The 23,452-nt window shown below is 34.8% G+C and overlaps 1 protein-coding gene and 1 long non-coding RNA gene across 18 annotated transcripts in view; one reads left to right on the forward strand and one right to left on the reverse strand.

Moving 5' to 3' along the window:
• Nucleotides 1–23,452, forward strand: part of LOC306670175 — a 165,812-nt gene that overhangs the window by 93,135 nt on the left and 49,225 nt on the right. The gene's annotated exons all lie outside the window — the stretch shown is intronic.
• The window catches only part of PDLIM5 (PDZ and LIM domain 5), a 225,055-nt gene that overhangs the window by 51,072 nt on the left and 150,531 nt on the right, over nucleotides 1–23,452 (reverse strand). For 9 of the 17 annotated variants that reach the window (XM_079154759.1, XM_079154748.1, XM_079154746.1 and 6 more), the window contains 3 exons: nucleotides 8,721–8,840; nucleotides 6,267–6,404; nucleotides 5,187–5,318 (listed from right to left, as the gene is read on the reverse strand). The exons of 5 other annotated variants lie outside the window; for them this stretch is intronic. In XM_079154759.1, the coding sequence (XP_079010885.1) occupies nucleotides 5,187–5,318; nucleotides 6,267–6,404; nucleotides 8,721–8,840 (390 nt within the window). The remainder of the gene's footprint in view (nucleotides 1–5,186; nucleotides 5,319–6,266; nucleotides 6,405–8,720; nucleotides 8,841–23,452) is intronic. 3 more of the 17 variants (XM_079154745.1, XM_079154761.1, XM_079154762.1) reach the window with 2 other exon arrangements.

Below are 23,452 nucleotides of genomic sequence, written 5' to 3' on the forward strand. Positions count from 1 at the left end.
AACCTGAGGTAGTCCAGGGGCACCTCTGATATCAAAAAAATTTTAAAAAATTGTATTTACGATACTTTAACTTTCTTGAAATGTACCTCACTCTTTTTAAATGGTGCATTATAAATATACATAATAGTGGGATTCATTATGCCATATTTGTACACATCCACAACATAATCCCATTGAGCTCATATCCTACCACCCTCACTCCTTATTGTGCTCTCAAATTCAAGTGTAACAGAGTCATCATCTTTTGCTATTTCCTATCAGTTTAATGAGAAACTCAAACAAGCTTGCTGTTAAAATAGACAATACAATGAAAGACTTACAGTACTTTTTTTTTTTTTGTACTAGGGATTGAACCCAGTGACACTCTACTACGCTGAGCTACATCCCCAGTCGTTTCATGTTTTTTTTTTTTCAAATTTTGAGGCAAGATCTTGCTAAGCTGCCCAGGCTGGCCATGAATTTGTGATCCTCCTGCTTCAGCTTCCTGAGTTGCTGAGATTACAATTATGAACCACTGCACCTAGCATTTTGATTTTTATCATACATAAAAAGTATAAAATTGTATACTTAAAGGTAATGTTGAACACAATTATCAGTAAAAGCAACATAAAAAGCATTAATGGAAAGAAGCATAAACATTATTGATGAGTGGTTAAAATGACACCTTTAAAAAGCTTTGTGATAAATTATTTTTCTTCTCCAAGCCTCAGTTACCAACATTAAAATAAGGATAGTACTTTGCTCGCTAGAAAAAAGTACAATTTTACCACAATGAATCCAACTTTTATGTTTAATTACAGTGTGCTAATTAAAAAAAAAAAAAAAAAGAAAGGAAGACCAGTAGAGTACAGGAAGGAGATAGGAGATCAGGGGAGAGAGGGGAGGAAAGGGAAGGTACTTTGGAATAAGAGTAATCAAATCATGCTATTTGCATGCATAAATAAGTCACAATAAATTTCACTATTATGTGTAATTATAATACACCAATAAAATCATTAAAAAAGATTTCCCTGAGGTTTAAATGGAATAATTATAAAGTATTTAGCCATCTCTAAGGCACAGAATGTGGGATTAACACATGAAAATGATAATTAATGTATACAAATAATAAAAGTAAGACTTATTTTTAATATTTTTATTTATTATAACTAAATAATTTCATGTGTGTGTGTGTGTGTGTGTGTGTGTGTGTAGTGCTGGGAATTGACCAGGGCCTTGCATTTGCTAGGCAAACACTCTACCACATAGCTACATCCCCAGACCACAACTAAAATATTTCTGAAACACAAAACAGAAGTAATTTTTATTCTAGGATTATTCATTTGGATTTGACAAAAAATTAAATAGTTCTAAGGAAAAAATTTATGACCAAGCAATACTAGAAATTATAAATAAAACAAAAGTAACAAACTGAAAATAACAGTTTTTATGTTCAGTTATCTGAAGAAATTAGAATTTAATTCCAGGACAGCTGCCAGACAAACTGCCTTAGAAGAGAGTAACCAGGATTATAGAAATTCAATGCCAAGCCTAATGAATTCTGGTTGTGAGAACTGGTAATACTGGCCCACGGTATGAAAAAAACTCAAGAGAAGCATGAGCATGATCCTCATATCTGACATGTGGATTCACTCTGTATGGCTAGCTTCTTTTTGCCTAACCCCAATGAGTCAAATCTACAGTTGAATAGACTTGGTTCAATAAAAGGAAATATTTCTTAGTATGTAAAATCATCCAAAGGAAAACATTTGTTCCTTAGGGTACCTTTCATGAAAGCCCTGTCACCAGAAGGTACTTGAACAGAGGATGGAAATGCTGTAGAATAGATATAACCATTAAGAAGGTGAAGGGCTAAGTTTCAGCTCAGTTTGGCATTCAAAGCCTTCAAGGCAAAGCCACAACAGACCTGCCTAATCACATCTATCCCTCTGTCAAACTGTATTCTGGCCATTCCCATTCTCTGCCCAAAATATTACATGTTTTCCAGGCATTATACACAATAGGTACTTCTCCCATCCCTCTCTGAATTCATAGAAATTCTACTTAGGATTAATAAAACAATAACACCCATTTTGCATTGCACTCCATATTAAGCGATTAATGTATTAACTACTCAAGTTTCTAGAGGTAGGCAAATGCTCTAACACATATCTACATTCCCAGACCACACTCCTTTAAATTCATGGCATTTATTAACCATAAGACATATAATTTTACACTGATTTATAAAAGATTTTTTAAAAATATTTTTAAGTTGTATAATATTTTATTTATTTATTTTTATGCAATGCTGAGGCTCGAACCTAGTGCCTCACACATGCTAGGCAAGCGCTCTACCACTGAGCCACAACCCAAGATCAAAAGATCAATGTTCATAGCTGCTCAATTCACAATAGCCAAACTGTGGAACCAACATAGATGTCCTTCAATTGATGAATGGATAAAGAAACTGTGGTATATATACACAATGGAATATTACTCAGCTATAAAGAATAATAAAATTATGGCATCTACAGGCAAATGGATGAAATTGGAGAATATCGTGCTAAGTGAGATACGCCAATCTCAAAAAACCAAAGAACAAATGATCTCGCTGATAAGCGGATAATGACACAACACATGATGGGGGGTGGGAGGGGGGCAAGAATGCAGGAAGGAGGGACTGTATAGAGGGAAAAGAGGGGTGGGAAGGGTGGGGGGGAGGAAAAAATAACAGAATGAATCAAACATCATTACCCTATGTAAATGTATGATTATGCAAATGGTATGCTGTTACTCCATATACAAACAGAAACAACATGTTTCCCATTTGTTTACAATAAAAATAAGTTAAAATAAAAAAAGATGTTTTTAAAATTATTATTAACAGTAACTTCCTTATGTATCTTGTCTTCTCCCTTACTTTATAAACACCCAAAGTTAGAGACTTTATTGTGACTTTGGGCACATTACTTAAAACTGGTAAATTTCCTCACCTGTAAAACATTATTAAAATACTACCTTTAAGGGCTGGGGTTATGGCTCAGTTGGTAGAGTGCCTGCCTTGCAAGCCTAAGGCCCTGGGTTCAATCCCCAGCACTGAAAAAAAAAAAAAAAAAAAAAAAAAAAACCAACAACAAAAACTACCTTTATTCCAGGATTATTGTAATTGAATGAAATACTAAATAATAAAATCAAGTGCATATTAGCACAATACCCAATGTAGTCGATGCTCCAAAAATAAGGGATTATTATAGCTACCTCCCATTATATCTGTCTAGTTCAGTGATAACAAGATTAGTGATAAGTACACTCCTCAGCAAACATTTCTGCTTCTAAATGTAGTTTGTGGATATTTTTGAGTATAGGATTTTGATCCCAGACACAATTTTGCTTCCTCAACTCGATTTTAAATAACATAATATTTCCTAAAATTCCCATGGAATAAGTAATCACATAAGCTAAAAAGATTTAGGTTATATCCTTTGTACAAAGGCTTGTATACATTCTCTCCCAACAGGCCTGAGACATTTAAATCTTAAACTATATTCTTTAGTTATAAAGGGCTTGAAGCAGATTATAAAGAATCCATAAAAGTAGAAGTTATAAGCAAGAAAGTTCATGTTTAAATTTACAATTAATGAGAAGTTAAATTTCTTTTGGGGAAACAGATCCCCAATTATATAAAACATTTAATGAAGTAATGGATGAATTATTATTTTTATTAATATTAGACTATCACTCATCACATATCTAAATATATGATGCCTGTCTCTAAAAAATTACCATGTCTTTTTTCTAATTTTTAACTCCTGGCTGCTATTTAAAGAAAACACATAAACACTAAGTATCATGTACTATAGATGAAAGAATATTAAGGACATTGGCAGTACTATTTTATTTAGGGAGAAAATGTTAGTAATCACTGTCAGCAAAATAGCCTAAACTTAGTAACTAGTTTGTTAATATAGTATGGCACTGTTACTTAGATTGCTATCTTATTTCTGAACTCATGATTCAAATATATTTTTTCAAAATTTAAATTATTTAAGTTATAACAAACTTCTAAGCAAAAGTGAAATTCTTTTTATGAGATGCTATTAAGAAAATCAGTACAAATTCATAAATACTTTTGGCAAATACCATAGTTGCTAAGAATTAAATGTGGTCATTTTCACTAGTCTACCAAAAAATCAAGAACTGAAACGAAATAATAAATTAATATGACTTCCAAAGTATATTACAGTTTTTGTTTCCAAAATTGAAAATGGAGAAAAATATACTAATAAAGAAAGCAAAGGATTCTTTTCAAAACTGAGCTAACAAGGAAAAAAATAAAAAGGAATAAAAGTTAACTTTCAGTGTCAGCAATCTGACTTATCTTGAGTTTACATTCTTTTCTTATATCTGCTTAACTATTACAACAAATAAGTCCAGTTACAGTTTGAGAACATTATGGAAGGTGGCAGAACATGTGGTGGGGAGGGGCTGGTAGAAGGAAGTTTCTTCACTGGGAGCCTCCCCTGCCACTTCTCTCTCTCAGCTTTCCTGCTGCCATTAGGTGAGCAGTTTCCACTGCCACACATACCCCACCATGATGTTCTGCCTCACCACAGGCCCCAATGCAATGAAGCCAGCCCACCATGGATAGGAACATCTGAGACCATGAATCAAAATAAACTTCTCTTCATAAGTGTTTATCTCAGATACTTTGTCATAGAGATGGAATGCTGACTTACACAGCATTTCCCAGATACAGTGAAAATTACATTGCTTTTTCAAGGAAAACCTTCATGTTTAAGAAGTAAAAGATAGCAGTCAATTAAAGTCAATTATTATTATTTTTCATTTTTTTCAAAAGGTATGTCTCATTAAACATTTGATTATTCTAGATAGCTATGTCTATGCAATAAAAGACAGGCTTCTACCATAATATAAGTACTGGCATAATTAATTACTCCTAATTTCATACCAAATATCAAGTGTACTAATGAAAGATGTCACAAAGGATTAAAAGATGAGTTAATAGACATACAAAATAATAAACCTGTGCATTAGCACTACGTTGAAATTACAGTTAATTCAAATTTGAGTACAAATCAACTCTGGGATTTTCTAATCTGGTCTGTTAATGTGGTAGTTAAGTGCTGGGGAAAGCAGTGTCCTGACCAACAAACCACCACTTGCCACATCCATTCCGACAGTACCTTGTTTTCTTAACATGGACAGAGCCAGCCGATCTCCTGCAGGACTGGAGATGGGAGAAAGCTAGAGGCTGGAAAACAGGGCTGATGCAAAGTGCCTCCAGCAGAGAGCAATACTTTTCAGGACTGGAGAGCCTGGCAAGCATTTAGAGAGATTTTTAAGTCAAAAACTGCACTACCAAGAACAGAAAGTGGTTTTTAAGGTCTATGATCTGAAACATTTCCTTTGAGAATGAGTGGGTGGAGGAGAAAGAGGGAAAGGAAGCACAAAGCAGTGAAGGCATAAAAGAAGGGTCATTAATTTACTGTATGCTCTTACTCATTAATATAAAATAAATTACATTTTCACCAAAATTGAGCATGACAATCTTTTATTTTTTATTATTTAAAAAAATATTTTTTTGGTACCAGGGATTGAACTCAAGGGTGCTTAATCCCTGAGTTCTTTTTTATCCCCAGCCCTTTTTATTTTGAGACAGTCTCACTAAGTTGCTTAGGACCTTGTTAAATTACTGAGTCTGGTCTTGAACTTGCAATCCTTCTGCTTCAGCCTCCCAAGTTGCTGTGTGCCACCATGCCTGGCAAGACAATCTTCTAGAAAGCATTTAAACTATGAAGACTGTAGAAATTATATAAAAATAGAACCAAACCAAATCCTACAAAACAATTTTAATTTTGGGGGGTGAGGGGAGGAAGGGGTGCTTCAAAGAGCTGTTAGGCTGTTGTTTGGCCCCAGTTATGGGAGATGATAACATCAATAAAACCTTATATAACATTTGATTGTTTCAAACATAAAAACTGAAAATTGTAAAAACCCTAAAGTCAACATGTACATGACAAGTAAGAAATACCATATATAAACAGTAGCAACGCAAAGAGATAAAAAGATGATTTTTTCAAATAATGGTAACAAATACCAAGGGCTTTACCCACAACTCAGATAAAATATCTGCTGTACAATGAAGAGTTCACAGCAGAGCTGTGGCTGTTCCAAATGAACATGCTTCCTCTGAAGTGACTTGTCAGTGGGTACAGAGTGTGGAGGCCTCATCAGACAGACACTGCACATGCAGTTTGTTCTACCTGGTTTTTGCAGCAATGACAGCAGACACGGTAGCAGCTGCACTGCTCAGAACTGCAGCACTGTATCTAGCAGGAGAAGAGAAGGTAGAAAAGTTTCGAGAACCTTCCAAAGAACCTTCTACATTTCTTGTGGAGCTGCTTAAAATGATAAGTAAGGAAAGAAGAGAGGAACATAAAAGGAAAGTGAGAAAAGGTAGGAGAATAAATACAAGACAGTAACTGCTCTATATTAATATTTAGATACTATAAAAGTGCATAATGTCCATAGGTATAATAGGAGCTTGGGTTACTTATTAACTATGGACATGATTTCTCTAAGAAATTAAAATCTGAGGCACAATCCTACATTAAACTGTTTTTTGACATAGGAACACTCTTGAATGTTCCCTGTCTCTAGTTTTATTTAAAAAATTAAAATCATCTAACACATTTGAAGACTGTTCTGCAACAATTAAGTAAAAAATAAACCTAAACATAAAGTTGAATTTCCATAAGCAGAGAGAAAGGTAAGTGGATTTTCCCAACAAATCCCTATGTCCGGAGTATTACCTTACAGATGATGTACACCAATAGCATTTTAAAAAGACTTCTGTTTTCAGGAAAATCAGTTACAACTGGCTGCCTGCTCAGAAGCAGCAATATATAAATTCACAAACAAGAAATAATTGGGGATTGAACCCAGGAGCGCTTAACCACACCCCCAGCTCTTTTATTTATATTTTATTAAAGACAGGGTCTTGTTGAGTTGCTAAGTGCTTAACTAAGTTTTTGAGGTTGGCGATGAACTCATGATCCTCCTGTCTCAGCTTCCCAAGCCACTGGGATTACAGGCATGTGCCATCATGGCCCATAGGTGCAGAATTCTTTAAGGAAGGCAGGCACCTTTGCAAAAATAAACAATAGTTACAGTGAACTTGATCAAAAACATCACCTTTTCTGCAGAGTTTCATATTTCTATTTTCAGTTAGCTCTGAAAAGATTTTTAAACAATGGTATACAATTTCATCTTTAGTTCCTTTATCACTTAAAATAATATTTTCCCTTGGTTTCAGAAAAGGTTATATACCTGGGCAGGAATTAACACTCAGCATTAGGATTGCAATGTTTTTAAAACTGTTAATCAAAATCACAATTAAGAAGTTTAAATTACACAGTGTGAAACTTGTCTCTTTTCTTTCTTTATGAGTATAATTTGTTAATGAAGAACATCACTATACTGCGAACACTTTTTTCAGAAGTTTGTGACAGTGGTTACCTCCAACACAAAGTAATCATGCACGTGCCAAACTTAATGCAGGTTAATGAAAGCTCGCATGTCTGAGACTGAAAGGGTAGATAAAAGTCTTTTCTCCTTATCAGAAAAATTTGACAAAGCTGTTGTTCTTAGTTCCATAAAACTTTACAAACCATGGGAAGGAAAAATTAAAGAAACAAGCTATTTTCCAAAAACTTATACAGAATTATTCATGTATAATTTTTTGCAAGTATTCATTAAATGTCATGTATGGCTAGAAAAGGAAGAATAAGGGCTGGAGAGAGAGAAACAAAAGAAGCTATTGATGGCAGAGTGGGGAAATATGAATGTTAAGGTGAAGAATAAAGTTACCAAGTGATGAAATTTTTAGTTAATTAACTTTTTTTGATGAACTCAGGAACACTCTACCAGTGAGCTACATCCTCAGTCCTTTTCATTTTTTATTTTGAGTCAGAGTCTCGCTAAGTTGCCCAGGCTAGCCTTGAATTTGTGATCTTCCTGTCTCAGCCTGCAGAGTAGCTGAGGTTACAGGTATGCACACTGTGCTCAGTCAAGTGATTCAACTTATGAGTTTCTGAATCGCTCTGCATCTTTGAGGCAAGGTTACTATTTAGGGAAAATAGTGTGAATAATAAGAACTAAAAACTTAGGCAATTAAAAAGTCATACAAAAACATATCAGTCAAATTATCCTTTCCCAGAAAAAAAGGAAACTTATGAATTTATGTCATCATATTGTATCACAAATAATAATATAAAAGGGTCTATTCAGTAGAGTCTGGTGGTATCTTATAAGCACCATTATTTACATAAATATACTTAGAATATGTCTGAGAGGTTTTGGGGAACATATTATAACCTCTCTTTCTTTCTCTCTTTTAGAGTTTAAACCTCACATTCGGAAGAGCAGACCTATGGTAAACTCAAAAAGTTGACTTTGCAAATCACAAAGTAAAGAGACAGAAGACACAAATTTCCACATTATATATTAGAAGTTAAAACCAAATCAAAATATATATGCGGAATATAAAATCAGGGTGAAGCAGTGTTCTGAGGTCGAGTGTCAAGTGTTCTTGTCTACATGTTAGCAATGTTAGTTCTGCAATCAATAATCACCTTTTCTTTTCCAGTCAAACAGTTTTAGTATTTAGGTTCACCACCAGCTTTGAAATTTAGACATGCCTAGAAGGAAGACTCTACCTAGGACATGTAGTTGCTACTTTAGGAAATGTGGCTACTTGTCTACCAATATTTAACACCTGAGGAATTGCAGGTGGGTGAGGTTCACTCTTGAGTAGGTCTTCCAGAGAACTGTCAAACCTAAGATTTCAGAAGTAAATAGACAAGGCAAAGGAAACGTTAATGAACAGTACAGGAGGCATTTATCATCTGTAATATTTCTTAAATGTATCTTATAATGTTCAATCCTAGGAATATTGCTATTTTTTTAAAACTTCATTATCTGCGAGAGATTAAAACTAATTCCAACACCTCCTACAACACAAAGTATGAGCTATTCTCCCTTCAAAGCCTTTAGCATGGCAACTTTCACTTGATAAAAGAGGCTTATAGGGGAAAAAGTGGATGGTAATTCTTATTTGAGGAGTAAGAATACTTTTAAGAAAACTTAGGCTCCAAGAAATGAATTAAGTATGCCATTCATATAGTAATGGTCAGACGAAATTTGCCAGCTCTGCCTGTACTATTTCCATTACATAACACTCTGCCTCTTGTGGCACAGCTGCCTGAAGTGTGTCCTTACAAGTCAGAATGCTGCTTTTGCAGACCTAAAATTACAGGGATGTTGTTTGTCTTGATGTTAACAAAGCACTGTATTTAGTCACATAGCAGATGATCATATGAAATTGTGGTACTTTTTTTTTTGTCTTTCTGACACCTGTACCAATTTTTCTTTAGAATGCCAGAATTAAAATTTAGAACTATAACTAGCTAAAGAAAAGATGAAAAATTCAAAGGAAGAAAGCACCAAATCTAATATTTTGGGGGGAAATTAAATAGGAAAAAATACAAAATTACTAATTTTTTAAGCCTAAGGATTAAGAAATAGAATGGGTCTGTCACAATAAGCTGATTTTTACGCTGGAAAGCTAACACTAAGATAAAGAAATAGAAAAGGAAAACTTATATTCTCATTTTTCATTTATAATAGGTCATATCTTTACTAGTGTTGAAAAATGTAAACTCAAGAAAAATGTTATGGTGGAAATATCATTTTTGAGACAGATGGAAAAAGTTAAAGAAGAAGTGTCTACAAAATGACTCAGCAAACAATGGACTAAAGGCCAAAAATGACCTACCATCTGTCTCTGTATGGCTTAGGAGCTAAAAATGTTTTTCGTATTTTAAAATGGTTAAAAAAATAAAAAGAATACTTCATATTATTTCCAACATGAGCAACATAAGAAACTCAAATTTCAGCATCCATAAATAAAACTGCCACACTCTTCTATTTACAATTCTATGACTACTTTCAAGCTATACAGAGAGTTGAATAAGTACTGCACATTTCATGGCTTACAAAATTTAATGCATTTACTATCTGGAACTTGACAGAAAAAAAAAAAGTTACTGAGCTTGTTCTACAGAACAACTTCCCAACACAGTTATTAGAGTTAGCTTTAAAAATATAAATCTTGTCACGTCTGTTGCTTAGCGACTTTCTAGTACTGCTATATGGATAACTATGCTCTTGGGCTACCTGTTCCTCAGTTATCTCACAGAGTTCTTTCTTTCCCTCTCCCTTGCTCCAGTGCATCTGGTCTTCCATCTCTTCTTGAAATAGGCCACACTTCTGCCTACTGCAAGACCTTTGCACAGTCTATTACTTTTCATTTTTAAAATCACTGTCTCTATCACATCTTCACTGGGCTAATTCATATGCATCTTTCTGGCTTAGTTTAAATGCTGCTTTTTTAATGAAGTGCCTCTGCAATGCCCCAAATCACTAAGATTGTCCCTGTCATATGCTTTCATGGTACTCTGTTCCTTTCCTGGTAGAATTTGTTATCATGCAATTTGTGTGGCTATTTGTTTAAATTCAGACTCCCTCAGTAGACCAGAAGTTCCCTGAAGTCAAGGGCCAAGATATTTACGGATATAAATGAACTGTAACACAATGCTCACCATAAAGAAAACAAATATTTACTAAATGCACAAGTGAAATTTATTGTCTTCAAATATACAACTCATTTTGTATATTTTCTTAAAACATATTTATACCTTCTAGAGTGTCAGACTATAGACTAACCCAGTATTATTGCCTAAGTAAGGGGGAACATATGATCAACCAAAGAAATGACTAGAAATCCAAAAATACCTGAATAACAATGTCCCTTAGAAAATAAAAAATCGCTGACATTTTAGGAAAAAGAAAATATAAAGAATTGTCAAAATCTATATATTGACAAATAATGAAGAGAGGAGAAGTTTTAAAAACAGAAAGCTGAGAAAGTGAGTTTTGCAATACTTCCATGAACTATGAGATTGGAAAAACTTGAGTGCTACCTGAGAATAAAGTTCGTATATTTTACAAAATACTTTTAAAGCCAGATATCCAAGTTTTCAAACAAATGTACTTGGGAGGTTTCCCATGTGCTATGCACACTGATTACCTATTTGTTACTTGGCCAGTCTCTAAAAACACTAGACTTATGACAAAATCTCAAACTACTTTACTTAATATGGAACAGACATCAACATCTATTCTCATTCTGACATTTCCTAATATTTATTCCTTTTAGAGTCAGAAAAAGCTCTGATTAATAGCATATCTGCAGCAGCCAAACTTCTGCTTTGTCTATTGCTTAAGTGAGTTTTCATTTCTCACCAGGGAGAGGTATGAAGATTTTCTACTTCTCAGACATGTCTACAGAATTGGACTTGCAGTCTTTTGGCCTGTTTTTCTTAGGAAAAATGTCTCAGGAGAAATGAATGAGAAGTTATTTGTGTGTTGTGTCTTTGTCTGCACTATCTGCTTTTAAACGTGGAACCATATTAACAATCTGTCCAGGTAAATCAGCCATGAGGTTGTTCATTTTACTAACTTACCATTATCATCATCCTCCAGGACCAAATGAAGGGAATTTTTTCTATCCCCTAGTCCTAATAATTGTTAAATAATAACATCCTTATGCTGTATACTCCATCTTCTCCCTTTTTCTCAAGTGTATCATTATGGTTTGGACCTGGGATGTCTTCCAAAGTCTAATTTTTAAAGCATGGTTCCTAATGTAGCAAGTTCAGAGGTGGGGCTTTCAGGCAATGTTGGATCATAAGGGCTCTGACCTTATCAGTGGATTGATCCATTTGATGGATTAATCAATCCACTGATAGCTGAATAGACTACTGAGAGGTAGGATCTAGTTGGAGGAAGTAGGTCACTAAGGACAGGCTCTAGAAGCATTTATCTTCCTTCTCTTTCTGTTTCCTGGCTGCCATGAGTTGAGAAGTTTTCCTTTGCAAGGCACTCAGGCATATTTTGCCATGTTCTGTCTGTCACCTCAGGCCCAAATCAATGGAGTTATCTGAATATGAACTGAATCCTCTGAAACTCTGAGCCAAAATAAATATTTCTTCTCTAAATTGTTTTTGTCAGGTATTTTGGGTCACTGTGACAAAAAGCTGTCTAACACATGCCTCAAGTGACCTCTTTCTCCAGCACTGATGTTCCCTATTCCTATTCCTATCCAAAAATGCTATAATTTCTCTTAAAACAAAAATAATCTACCTTTGTTTTCTATTTGCCTATTCCCCTAAACAGTTAAACTCTGAAAATAATAGTACACTAACCCAGCTGTCACACTTCAACCATCCCAACTGCCTCAGTCCCCCCAAAACTCTATATAGCCATATTCTTGCACAGGACACTAATGGCCTCTTTGTAGCTAAATATGATTGACAATTTGTTTTTGTCATTTTTTTATTGTGGTAAAAACCACACGACATAATATTGACTATCTTAACCATTTTAATTGTATAGTTCAAGAGTATTAAATACGTTCACATTATTGTGAAAGAGAACTCCAAAACATTTTCATCTTGTAAGTCTGAAACACCATATCCATTAAACAATTTCCTTTCTCCTTCCTCTCATCCCCTGGAATCATTTGCTACTCACACTGGATCCATCCGGTATTTGTCTTTTGTGTGTGTTCCTCATGTTGCCTTCTCAGTACCAGTCCTAACTGACCATTCCTTTTTTTCTTCTCTTCTGTGCCATGATCTATATTCTTGCCTTTTTAAGCAATATGTTGCTGACTATTCCTTATTCTCAGAGTTTTCTGACCTTGACCTGCTTTCACTGGTAGCAAACAATTACACTCTTTTCTCTTAAACATCATCTATTTATCAGTGGCCCAGATTTATAACTCTAGCTTACCTCTTTCTTATAAGAAGCATCCCATATTTTCTATTTCCTTCTTTAATTATTTTAGTAGATGTCTTAGAGCATGTAAGTGAACTCTTTTCTCAAGAAACTTCTAAGTCCTTTCCTGAAATATGGTCTTTCAATTGACATACTTACTATTACTAAAAACCTGATAAGAAACCTTTGACCTCTAATATCTTTCTTTCTGCCTAAAGTTATTCATCATCATGTCCCAATCATTCCAACTCAAAATTTTAATTTGAGTCTATCTGCCTATTTCATATCATTGCCACCACTCTCTCTCATCTAAACTATTCAAAGCACTCACTTATACCTGTAGTTTAAGAATTGTGCTGTTGGTCTCTTGCTTTCCCTCTTGCTAAATCCTGCCCCATCCAGCTCCCGTGCTATCTGGTATGGCTTAGTGTAGCTATAGCGCCTTAAGAAAAAAGTAAAACATGTTTTATCATATCACTCTTTTCATTAAAACCTTGCAATGGATTCCCAATGCAGTTAAGATATATATCCAAAATCCTTAACATGCTGTATAAATCCCAAATATCAGAATGACTTGAGGATCTAATTCTTAAGTTATCTTTCACACAAATCTTCCCTTTGTTCACTAAACTCCATTCATATTAGATTAATTTTTCAATGTCCTAAACAAAGTTTTTTTCATAATTCAGTCTCTTATTCACTAGTAATAATTTATTAATTTCATTTTAACTTATACATAGAATATACTTGAATGATGAAAGAAAATATATTCCTATCATTCAGTATGTAGAAGGCACATATAATCCTTCCAATAAACTTATAATATAGGTACTAGAATTGCCCCCAGTAATTTACTAAAGTGATTAATTCAGTGTATGGTAGAGTCACATTACGGGCAACCATGGCAAGAATAGCTTAGTGCCTGGCAAATTGCATACAAAAATATATTAAAAAGATAGTGCATCATGATCAAGTGGGGTTTATCCCAGAGATGCAAGGTTGGTCCAACATCCGGAAATCAATAAATATAATTCATCACATCAATAGGCTTAAAGTTAAGAATCACATGATTATTTCAATAGATGCTGAAAAAGCGTTTGATAAAATACAGCACCCCTTCATGCTTAAAACACTAGAAAAAATAAGAATACTAGGAACATACCTCAACATCGTAAAGGCTATCTATGCTAAGCCTACGGCCAATATCATTCCTAATGGTGAAAAACTGAAAGCACTTCCTCTAAAAACTGGAACAAGACAGGGATGCCCTCTTTCACCACTTCTATTCAACATCGTCCTTGAAACTCTAGCTAGAACAATTAGACCAAAGAAATTAAAGGGACACACAGGAAAAGAAGAACTCGAACTATCCCTATTTGCTGATGACATGATTATATATTTAGAGGAACTGGGAAATTCTACCAGAAAACTTTTAGAACTTATAAGTGAATTCAGTAAAGTAGCAGGATATAAGATCAATGCTCATAAATCTAATGCATTTTTATACATAAGTGATGAATCCTCAGAAAGAGAAGTTAGGAAAACTACCCCATTCACAACAGCCTCGAAAAAAATAAAATACTTGGGAATCAATCTAACTAAAGAAGTGAAAGACCTCTACAATGAGAACTACAGAACATTAAAGAAAGAAATTAAAGAAAACCTTAGAAGATGGAAAGATCTCCCATGTTCTTGGATAGGCAGAATTAATATTGTCAAAATGGCCATACTACCAAAAGTGCCATACAGATTCAATGCAATTCCAAGTAAAATCCCAATGACGTACCTTACAGAAATAGAGCAAGCAAACATGAAATTCATCTGGAAGGATAAGAAACCCAGAATAGCTAAAGCAATCTTTAGCAGGAAGAGTGAAGCAAGGGGTATCACAATACCAGAACTTCAACTATACTACAAAGAATACTAACAAAAACAGCATGGTATTGTTACCAAAATAGATAGGTAGATCAATGGGACAGAACAGAGGACACGAACACAAACCCTCATAAATACAGTTTTCTCATACTAGACAAAGGGGCCAAAAATATGCAATGGAGAAAAAAATAGCCTCTTCAACAAATGATGCTGGGAAAACTGGAAATCCTTATGCAACAGAATAAAACTAAACCCCTATCTCTCCACCCTGCACAAAAATCAACTCAAAATGAATCAAGGACCCTGGAATCAGACCAGAGACTCTGCATCTTACAGAAGAAAAAGTAGGTCCAAGTCTTCAACATGTTGGCTTAGGATCAGACTTCCTTAACAGGACTCCCATAGCACAAGAAATAAAAGCAAGAATCAATAACTGGGATAGATTCAAACTAAAAAGCGTTCTCTCTGCAAAGGAAACTATCAGCAATGTAAAGAGAGATCCTAAAGAATGGGAGAAAATCTTTGCCACTCATACTTCAGATAGAGCACTAATCTCCAGAATATATAAAGAACTCAAAAAACTCTACACCAAGAATACAAACAACCCAATCAACAAATGGGCTAAGGAAATGAACTTCACAGAAGAAGATCAACAGATATATGAAAAAATGTTCAACATCTTTAGTAATAATAGAAATGCAAATCAAAACTACCCTAAGATTCCATCTCAACCCAATTAGAATAGTGATTATCAAGAACATAAGCAACAATAGGTGTTGGTGAGGATGTGGGGAAAAAGGTACACTCATATATTGCTGGTGGGGTTGCAAATTAGTGCAGCCACTCTGGAAAGCAGTATGGAGATTCCTTAGAAAACTTGGACTGGAACCACCATTTGACCCAGCTATCCCACTCCTTGGCCTATACCCAAAGGACTTAAAATCAGCATACTACAGAGATACAACCACATCAATGTTCATAGGTGATCAATTCACAACAGCCAGATTGTGGAACCAACCTAGATGCCCCTCAATTGATGAATGGATAAAGAAACTGTGGTATATATACACAATGGAATATTACTCATCCATAAAGAATAAAATTATGGCATTTGCAGGCAAATGGATGAAATTGGAGAATATGTTAAGTGAGATAAGTCAATCTCAAAAAACCAAAGGACGAATGATCTCGCTGAAAAGAAGATGATGATACATAATGGGGGTGGGTGGGAGGGAGGCAAGAATGGAGGAAGGAGGGACTGTATAGAGGGAAAAGAGGGATGGGAGGGGTGGGGGGAGAGAAAAAATAACAGAATGAATCAAACACCATTACCCTATGTAAATGTATGATTATACAAATCGTATGCCTCTACTTCATGTACAGAGAAACAAGTTGTACACCATTTGTTTACAATAAAAAATAAATAAATAAATAAAAAATAAAAAACAGCCTGTTCAACAAATGGTGCTGCCAAACCTGGAAATCCATATGCAGTAAAATGAAATTAAATCTTTATCTCTCACCCTGCACAAAACTGAACTCAAAATGGATCAAAGACCTAGGAATTAGACCAGAGACCCTGCACCTAATAGAAGACAAAGTAGGTCCGAAACTTCATCATTTTGGCTTAGGATCAGACTTCCTCAACAAGAATCCCAAAGCACAAGAAATCAAAGCAAGAATCAACAAATGGGATGGACTCAAACTAAAAAGCTTTTTCTCAGCAAAGGATACAATCAAGAATCTGAAGAGAGAGCCTACGGAGTGGGAGAATCTGAAGAGAGTGCACTACGGAGTGCACTTCAGATACAGCACTAATCTCCAAAATTTATAAAGAACTTACAAAACTTTACACCAAAAATACAAAGAACCCAATCAATAAATGGGCCAAGGAACTGGACAGACACCTTACAGAAGACGGCATACAGGCGATTAATAAATACATAAAAAAGTGTTCAACATCTCTAATAATTAGAGAAATGCAAATTAAAACAACTCTAAGATTTCAACTTACTCCAATTAGAATGACTATTATCAAGAACACAAACAATAATAGATGTTGGCGTGGATGTGGGGAAAAAGGCACACATTTTTCATTGCTGATGGGAGTTGCAAATTGGTGCAGCCACTCTGGAAAGCAGTGTGGAAAATCCTCAGAAAACTTGGAATGGATCCACCTTTTGACCCAGTTATCCCACTCCTTGGTTTATACCCAAAGGACTTAAAATCAGTGTACTACAGTAACACAGACATATCAATGTTTATAGCACCTCAGTTCACAATAGCTAGATTGTGGAACCAACCTAGATACCCTTCAACAGATGAATGGATAAAGAAACTGGTATATATACACAATGGAATATTATTTAGCCATAAAGAATAATAATATTATGGCATTTGCAAACAAATGGATGAAATTGGAGAATATCATGCTAAGTGAAATAAGCCAATCCCAAAAAACGAAAGGCCAAATGTTTTCCCTGATAAGTGGAGAATGATATATAATGGGGGTGCGGGGGGTGGGGAGTGAGAGAAGAATGGGGCAACTTTAGATTATATAGAAGGAAATGAGAGGGAGGGGGTATAAAAATGGTGGAATGAGATAGACATCATTACCCTATGTACATGTATGATTACATGAATGGTATGAATCTACATCATGTACAACCCACAGAAATAAAGTGATGTACTCCATTGTGTACAAAGAATCAAAATGCAGTCTGTAAAAAATTAAAAGATAAATTTAAATAAAATTAAAAAAAAAGAATAGCTTCAGTAAATTGAACAGAAACTAGGCTGCAGAATATGAAAGCTTTTTATCAATAATAAAATTTCTACACCTTAATTTGCCTCATCCAGGTTTTAATGGAATTATATGCAAATTATACTGGAATAAATTCCCAATGAAGACAAACTTAAAAAAAACCGTCTGAGAAAGAATGAAACTTTCTTTGGCAGAATAAAAACTTCAGGTGTCCAATTAAAATTTTAAATGTCTTCTATTATCTACCTAAATATAATAAAAATATCAAATGACTCATTCTGTCTCCACCTGACAAGTTTTTAATAAAAGGAAAAAAATTCACAAACCTAAAATGTGTATTCTATAGCAGGTAAAGAAGGGAACAAGAATAAATTGTCCTTGGTATTTTCACTCTCCCATAAAGCAAATTTTCACACAGCAATATTGCTAAAGCAGAAACTGAAAATATATCGGGGTCATAGCTGGAGTCTGCCCTTTTGGGGTTCAGTGACACAGGATAGCTATTTACTTTAGCCAAGGAAACTGCTAGTTATCTGGAAAAATGAGTGTCTTCTATGAGCTTCCTTATAATAAATATGGTGAGTGTGTTCACTTGTAACTATGATTTTCCTTCTGGAAAATAAAATCAACTAAAACTCAAGTGTAAAGTTCTGACACTCTAAATCACAGCTAAATTTATTAACTGATTTCATCGACTTCTGTGCTTTGTCTATGGTACTGCAAGGAGACTGTGTGTTAGGGGCTAAAAGAGGGGTATGAAATAAGCTGGCCAACATGAAAACCCCACCCAAAATAAGGCTTATTTTGGGAAAGAAAAGAAAAAAGATTCAATTAGTTGCTCTTTTCTTTTCCAGCTTTGCAAAGATTGAATCCAGGTCCTCCATAACAGGAAATGCTCTACTATGGGAAGCCATTCTTATCTAGCGGAATCAGAGGAGGTTGATCCTCAGGACACAGAGGACTGACTTCTTGAAACTGGCAGACATGGTCTGTCCCAGATCGCCAGGGAGTATGTGGCACTGTGGGAGTGGTTCCTTGCCTGGTTAATGATAGTTTCCATGAGCAAACTGGATCCCCTAACTCCACCCCATCCTGTTCATCAAAGAGGAAATCCCTCCCATTCTGGGCCCCTTTACCTGTGTGACTATAAATAAAACAGAGTTGGGCTACTTCATGTTTTGAGAGGTCAGATCTGGTATGGCCCAACCCATCACAGCCCCCTCTCATTTAAAAAGACTATTGGCTCTTGTGTGTTTATTGATTAGATAACTTTATGGGTAATTGATTGACTTAAGCCAACATCATCCTCCAGCAGTTAACCCTTTTCTCATCCACGCAGGACGTGGCTGAGAAACCCCCACACTCTACCACTGAGCTACAGTCCCAGACCAAAAAATTTTTTTCCTATGAGTGTCCCACTACGGAAAAGATAGGAAAGCAAAATTGGATATTGCTGAAGGAACTTACTGTTAGCTACTATATACTAAAGTTTATGTCCTTCCAAAACTCATATGTTGAAGTCCTAAATCCCTATGTGATGGTATCAGAAAGTGGGTGATTGAATCATGTGGGCAGAGTCCTCATGAATGGGATTAGAGTTTTTTAATTTGTAGAACTTGGGACATAACTGAGGGCCTCAAGCATGCTAGGCAGGTGCTCTACCACTGAACTACATCCCCAGATGAGTGCTCTTACAAAAGAGATCTCAGAGAGCACTCTGCCCCCTCAGCATTATACACTCCCGGGAAGAAGACAGTCTACGAATACTAAGTCCTCAATAGAAACTGTATCTACCAGAGACTTGATCTTGGACTTCCCTGCTTCCAAACTAAGAAGCAAATATTTAGTCTTTAAACCACTCAGCCTATGGTATCATTGTTATGACAGCCTGAACTAAGACGTTCATATTATGGGAAGAGTTTTCTCTTTGCTGATATATTCCATTTTCTCCTATCTTAACTCTTACCTAAAGGAGTTACCATTATTAAGTCTTCAGTCTTAATATTTTATGAATTCTAGAGTTACCTATATTACTCCTTGATCTTCACAGAGATGATGTTCTATGTGGTGGAAAGACGATTACATTTCATACTGTATGTATAAAAATATAATATGAAGATTTTAACGTATAATAACAACTTAAAACTCACTTGGAACAACCTCCCAATAAAAGTCTGACTCTTTAGTAACTTCAGGACACTTATTCACTACTAACCTTAACTCCTTTCACTATGTCATCAGGTTCTTCATTGGATTATTCCTATCAGCATTTTCAGAGCTTTCTACTAGCTAGAAATAGTTTCTTTCACATGAGGGAAAAGCTAGCTATTTTGAAGTTTTAATATAATACTATTATAAAAATTTAGAGTCCATGGAGAAGTCTTGTCTTTTGAGAAAGCTACCACAATACCTCGAGTGTCCTGCCAGCATTAGAGAACAATACTCTCTAGATAAACATGGTGGATCAGATGTCCTAAATGCTCCCACTCAATCACTCACTGTATTGCATTCATTCATTCAACAAAAATTTGTCTGAATTCCCACTTTATGCCAGGCATCCTCACACCTTCTAGGCTCACTTTTAACTTCCTCCCCTCACAAAGTTTGCATTCTAGTGTCCACTTTCTTGGAACAGACCTTAAAGATGAATTCTGTCCTGCTTTCCATCTCTGTTTACCTGCCACAACCAGCAGTGCCAATTCTTTGGGTTGACCATAATCTCCTAGACTCTTATTTCTTTACTACTTTGTGTACCTTCTAATCCAAAACTTAAAAGTTCTTCTTTAAGATACATATGTATTTAATGGTCTTCATCTCCATTGGTAACTCCATGGCTTAAGACACAGTCATTTCTTACCTTAACTATGGGAATACTCATTAACAGTCTCCTGCTTCTACTATTTCTCCCTTAAAACTAAATTTCCAAAGTATACAGGAGTAATCTTTTAGAAACATCAGATGCTACTCTGGTGATCATAATCCTGTTTTGGGCTTCTCATTTAATTGGGAGAAGATTCTAAATTCCTCAACACAACCTATGAGACAATAAAGGATCTGGTCTCTGGTTACTTCTTCACTTAATCTTTTATCACTCTGTCTCCTGTATGTCATGCTCTATTCATAAAAGCCATCTTTAAGGTCCTTAAGCACACCAAGCTGATGCCTGTCTCGTGACTCTGGCACTTGCTGTTCCCTCTGTGTGAAGAATTATCTCCCTCATGACTGACTCCTTCAGATCATTTCAGCTTAAATATCTTTTTTCCCTAACTAGTGTTGAATCATCCTCCCCTCATTACATTCATCAAGTTGCCCTGTTTTTAATAAAATACATCAACTAAAATTTAATAGTTTTTTTCATTTTATGACTTCTAGATTGAGTTCATGAGAGCATCACATGACTCCTCTGTAAACTGGCACCTAGAACAGTGAGGGGAACAAAAAGCAAGCATCTATTGTATTTATTACATACAATCTACACAGGCAGCCCTAGGTATCCTCCAAATACCAAAATCTGAGGATTCTCAAGTCTCATATATAAAGCAATAGTATTTGCATATAACTTCCATGTATTTCAAATCATCTCTAGATTCTTTATAATACCTAATACAATGTAAATGTTTTGTAAATAGTTGTCATGCTGTATTGTTTAGGGAATAATGACAAAAGAAAAGTTTGTACATACACACTACAGATGACTTTTTAAAAAAATTATCTTTGGTTGATTGAATCCATCAATGAGGAATCCATAGATACAAAAGGGCCAAACAAACAAAACATGAGCAGGAACCACTGCTAATCTACACAGTCTGAGACTAAGGAAGAATGGGGAAAGATGACTATGGGTTAGGTTAAGGAACCAGCTAACGTTATCAGTTAATATCAATATCAATATCACATAAATGACTCTGCTAACCTTATCTTTCCTTCCCTACTTATCGCAGAAGAGCAAAATGTTTTGATCCAAACTATACATAATTATACTAAATTTCATTTTTCTTTTTTACTAAATTTGGTCCATTTTTCTACACTCTCAAAATACTTTTGAAGGATGATCTGGTTATAGTGCATGTATGGGTACATCTTCCTGCCTCATCTGCAAATTTAGGCAGCAGGTTATAGTGATCTGCATCCAAGTCACTAACAGATCTTCAACAATAATATCCTTTGGTTAAACTCCTTTGACTTATTGAGAATCTAAAAACTTAATAATCATTGACCTCATTGCAGTATTAATGTCACAAAGATCTTAAGAGCCTTTTTCTTTGGTGACCTGTTAAAAGTAATATTTCCCTCAATCATCCAAAATATGCTAAGCTGAATGTGATCTGCTTCTTGAGAACTTATTCTGGGTCTTGGCAATTCTGCCTACCTTTTCTCAGCACTCACTAGCCATGCTTTTAAGAATGCCTTCTAGATTTTTTTTTTCAAGTGACCTCAAGTTCAAACTAGTTTATGGTTTAGAAATTAACTTGTTTCCTTTTTGAATAGCAGTACTATAATTGTCTCTTCACATTCATTTTTTTCCCCATTCTCCAGGATTAAACAACAACAACAACAACAACAAAAACCAACAGTATTGGTGATTTGCTAAGTATTCTGGGCTGTAAATCACTGAATAAAAGAACTAGAGAGAACCATTCAGAATCACTTTCTATCAGGACATCAATTCCCAATTTCCGGATGCAAAATTTTTTCAGTATTTGCCTCTTGAGTTTGGGTTATTTTGATTGCTTGTGTCTCTCAATAATGATCACTGATTACACCATTACCACTGACAATACCTCTTCTGTTTTCTATCTTTTAAATTTCCTGAATCATTGTTGTCTTGGTTGTTTAATCTTTTGTATATGAAGAATTTTTCTTTTGATGGTGGCTGTACATTTTCTTAACATCATGTGGTGGTGCTTGAACCTCCCTGCTAAGAACTTCACTTATTTTAATAAATATTTGATACCATTGATTTATTCTAAGGGTAAGTCTGAATCCACCAAGTGTGTTTAAAAATGTTGCATCTCTGTATTAAAACCTAGGAATCACCCATTATCTAACCAATAATGATGATGTACAGCTTCTTGAAGCCACTCAAATTTTTCAGAAATTCATACTCAAAATTTTCTTATTTTGAATTACCTGGTTATTGAGATAAAAAATAAAGTGTGTGTAAAGATAAACTGTGTGCAGCGCTACTTCAAAACTTCTACCATATTATCCTAGCTTTAAAATATCTTGGTCAAAGAAGTGAATTCAGACTTTTCAACAGTAATTAAGTAGGTGTATCAATGAGAGGAACATCTGTCACAAAGTTATACAAGAAGTAGCACTCAACAAATAACTTTTAATAGATACAAAAACAGAGAAATATAAAAGAGAATACATATATAATTAAGATTCATTTTAAGATACATATACTTTCTTTGGAGGGAATACTAGGGATTGAACCTAGGGGTGCTTTATCACTAAGCTACAACCCCAGTCCTTCTTATTTTCTATTTTGAGAAAGGATCTCATTAAGTCAAAGTTGTGCCATCATGCCCAACAAAGATGAATGTACTTTGAAGATAGAGTTCTTTAAGAAAAGGAAAATTAAGATATTTAAATATCCTTATCTGCCATTTGTTTTGTATCATAACAAGTAATACAGTAGTTCAGTTTCTTTTATAAAAATATATAATAAACAAACCACGAGTTCCACAAAAGTAGAACTTAGTCTTCTGAAATCTTCACTATGGCTGGAATATTTAAAATTGAACAGCAGGAAAAGACAAAGTTAGGACTCCTACAAAGGTGAAGATTACCATTATCAATGCTCTTAATTTTTTCAAATTGTGATTTTTTTTGTTAAAAAATTAAACTGCAGGAGTCATCCTTAATATTGAGTTAGTATAGATAAATTCCTTTTATTTTCTGGTT

This window comes from Sciurus vulgaris (genome assembly GCF_902686455.1).
Source record: "Sciurus vulgaris genome assembly, chromosome: 9".
Classification (NCBI taxonomy): domain Eukaryota; kingdom Metazoa; phylum Chordata; class Mammalia; order Rodentia; family Sciuridae; genus Sciurus; species Sciurus vulgaris.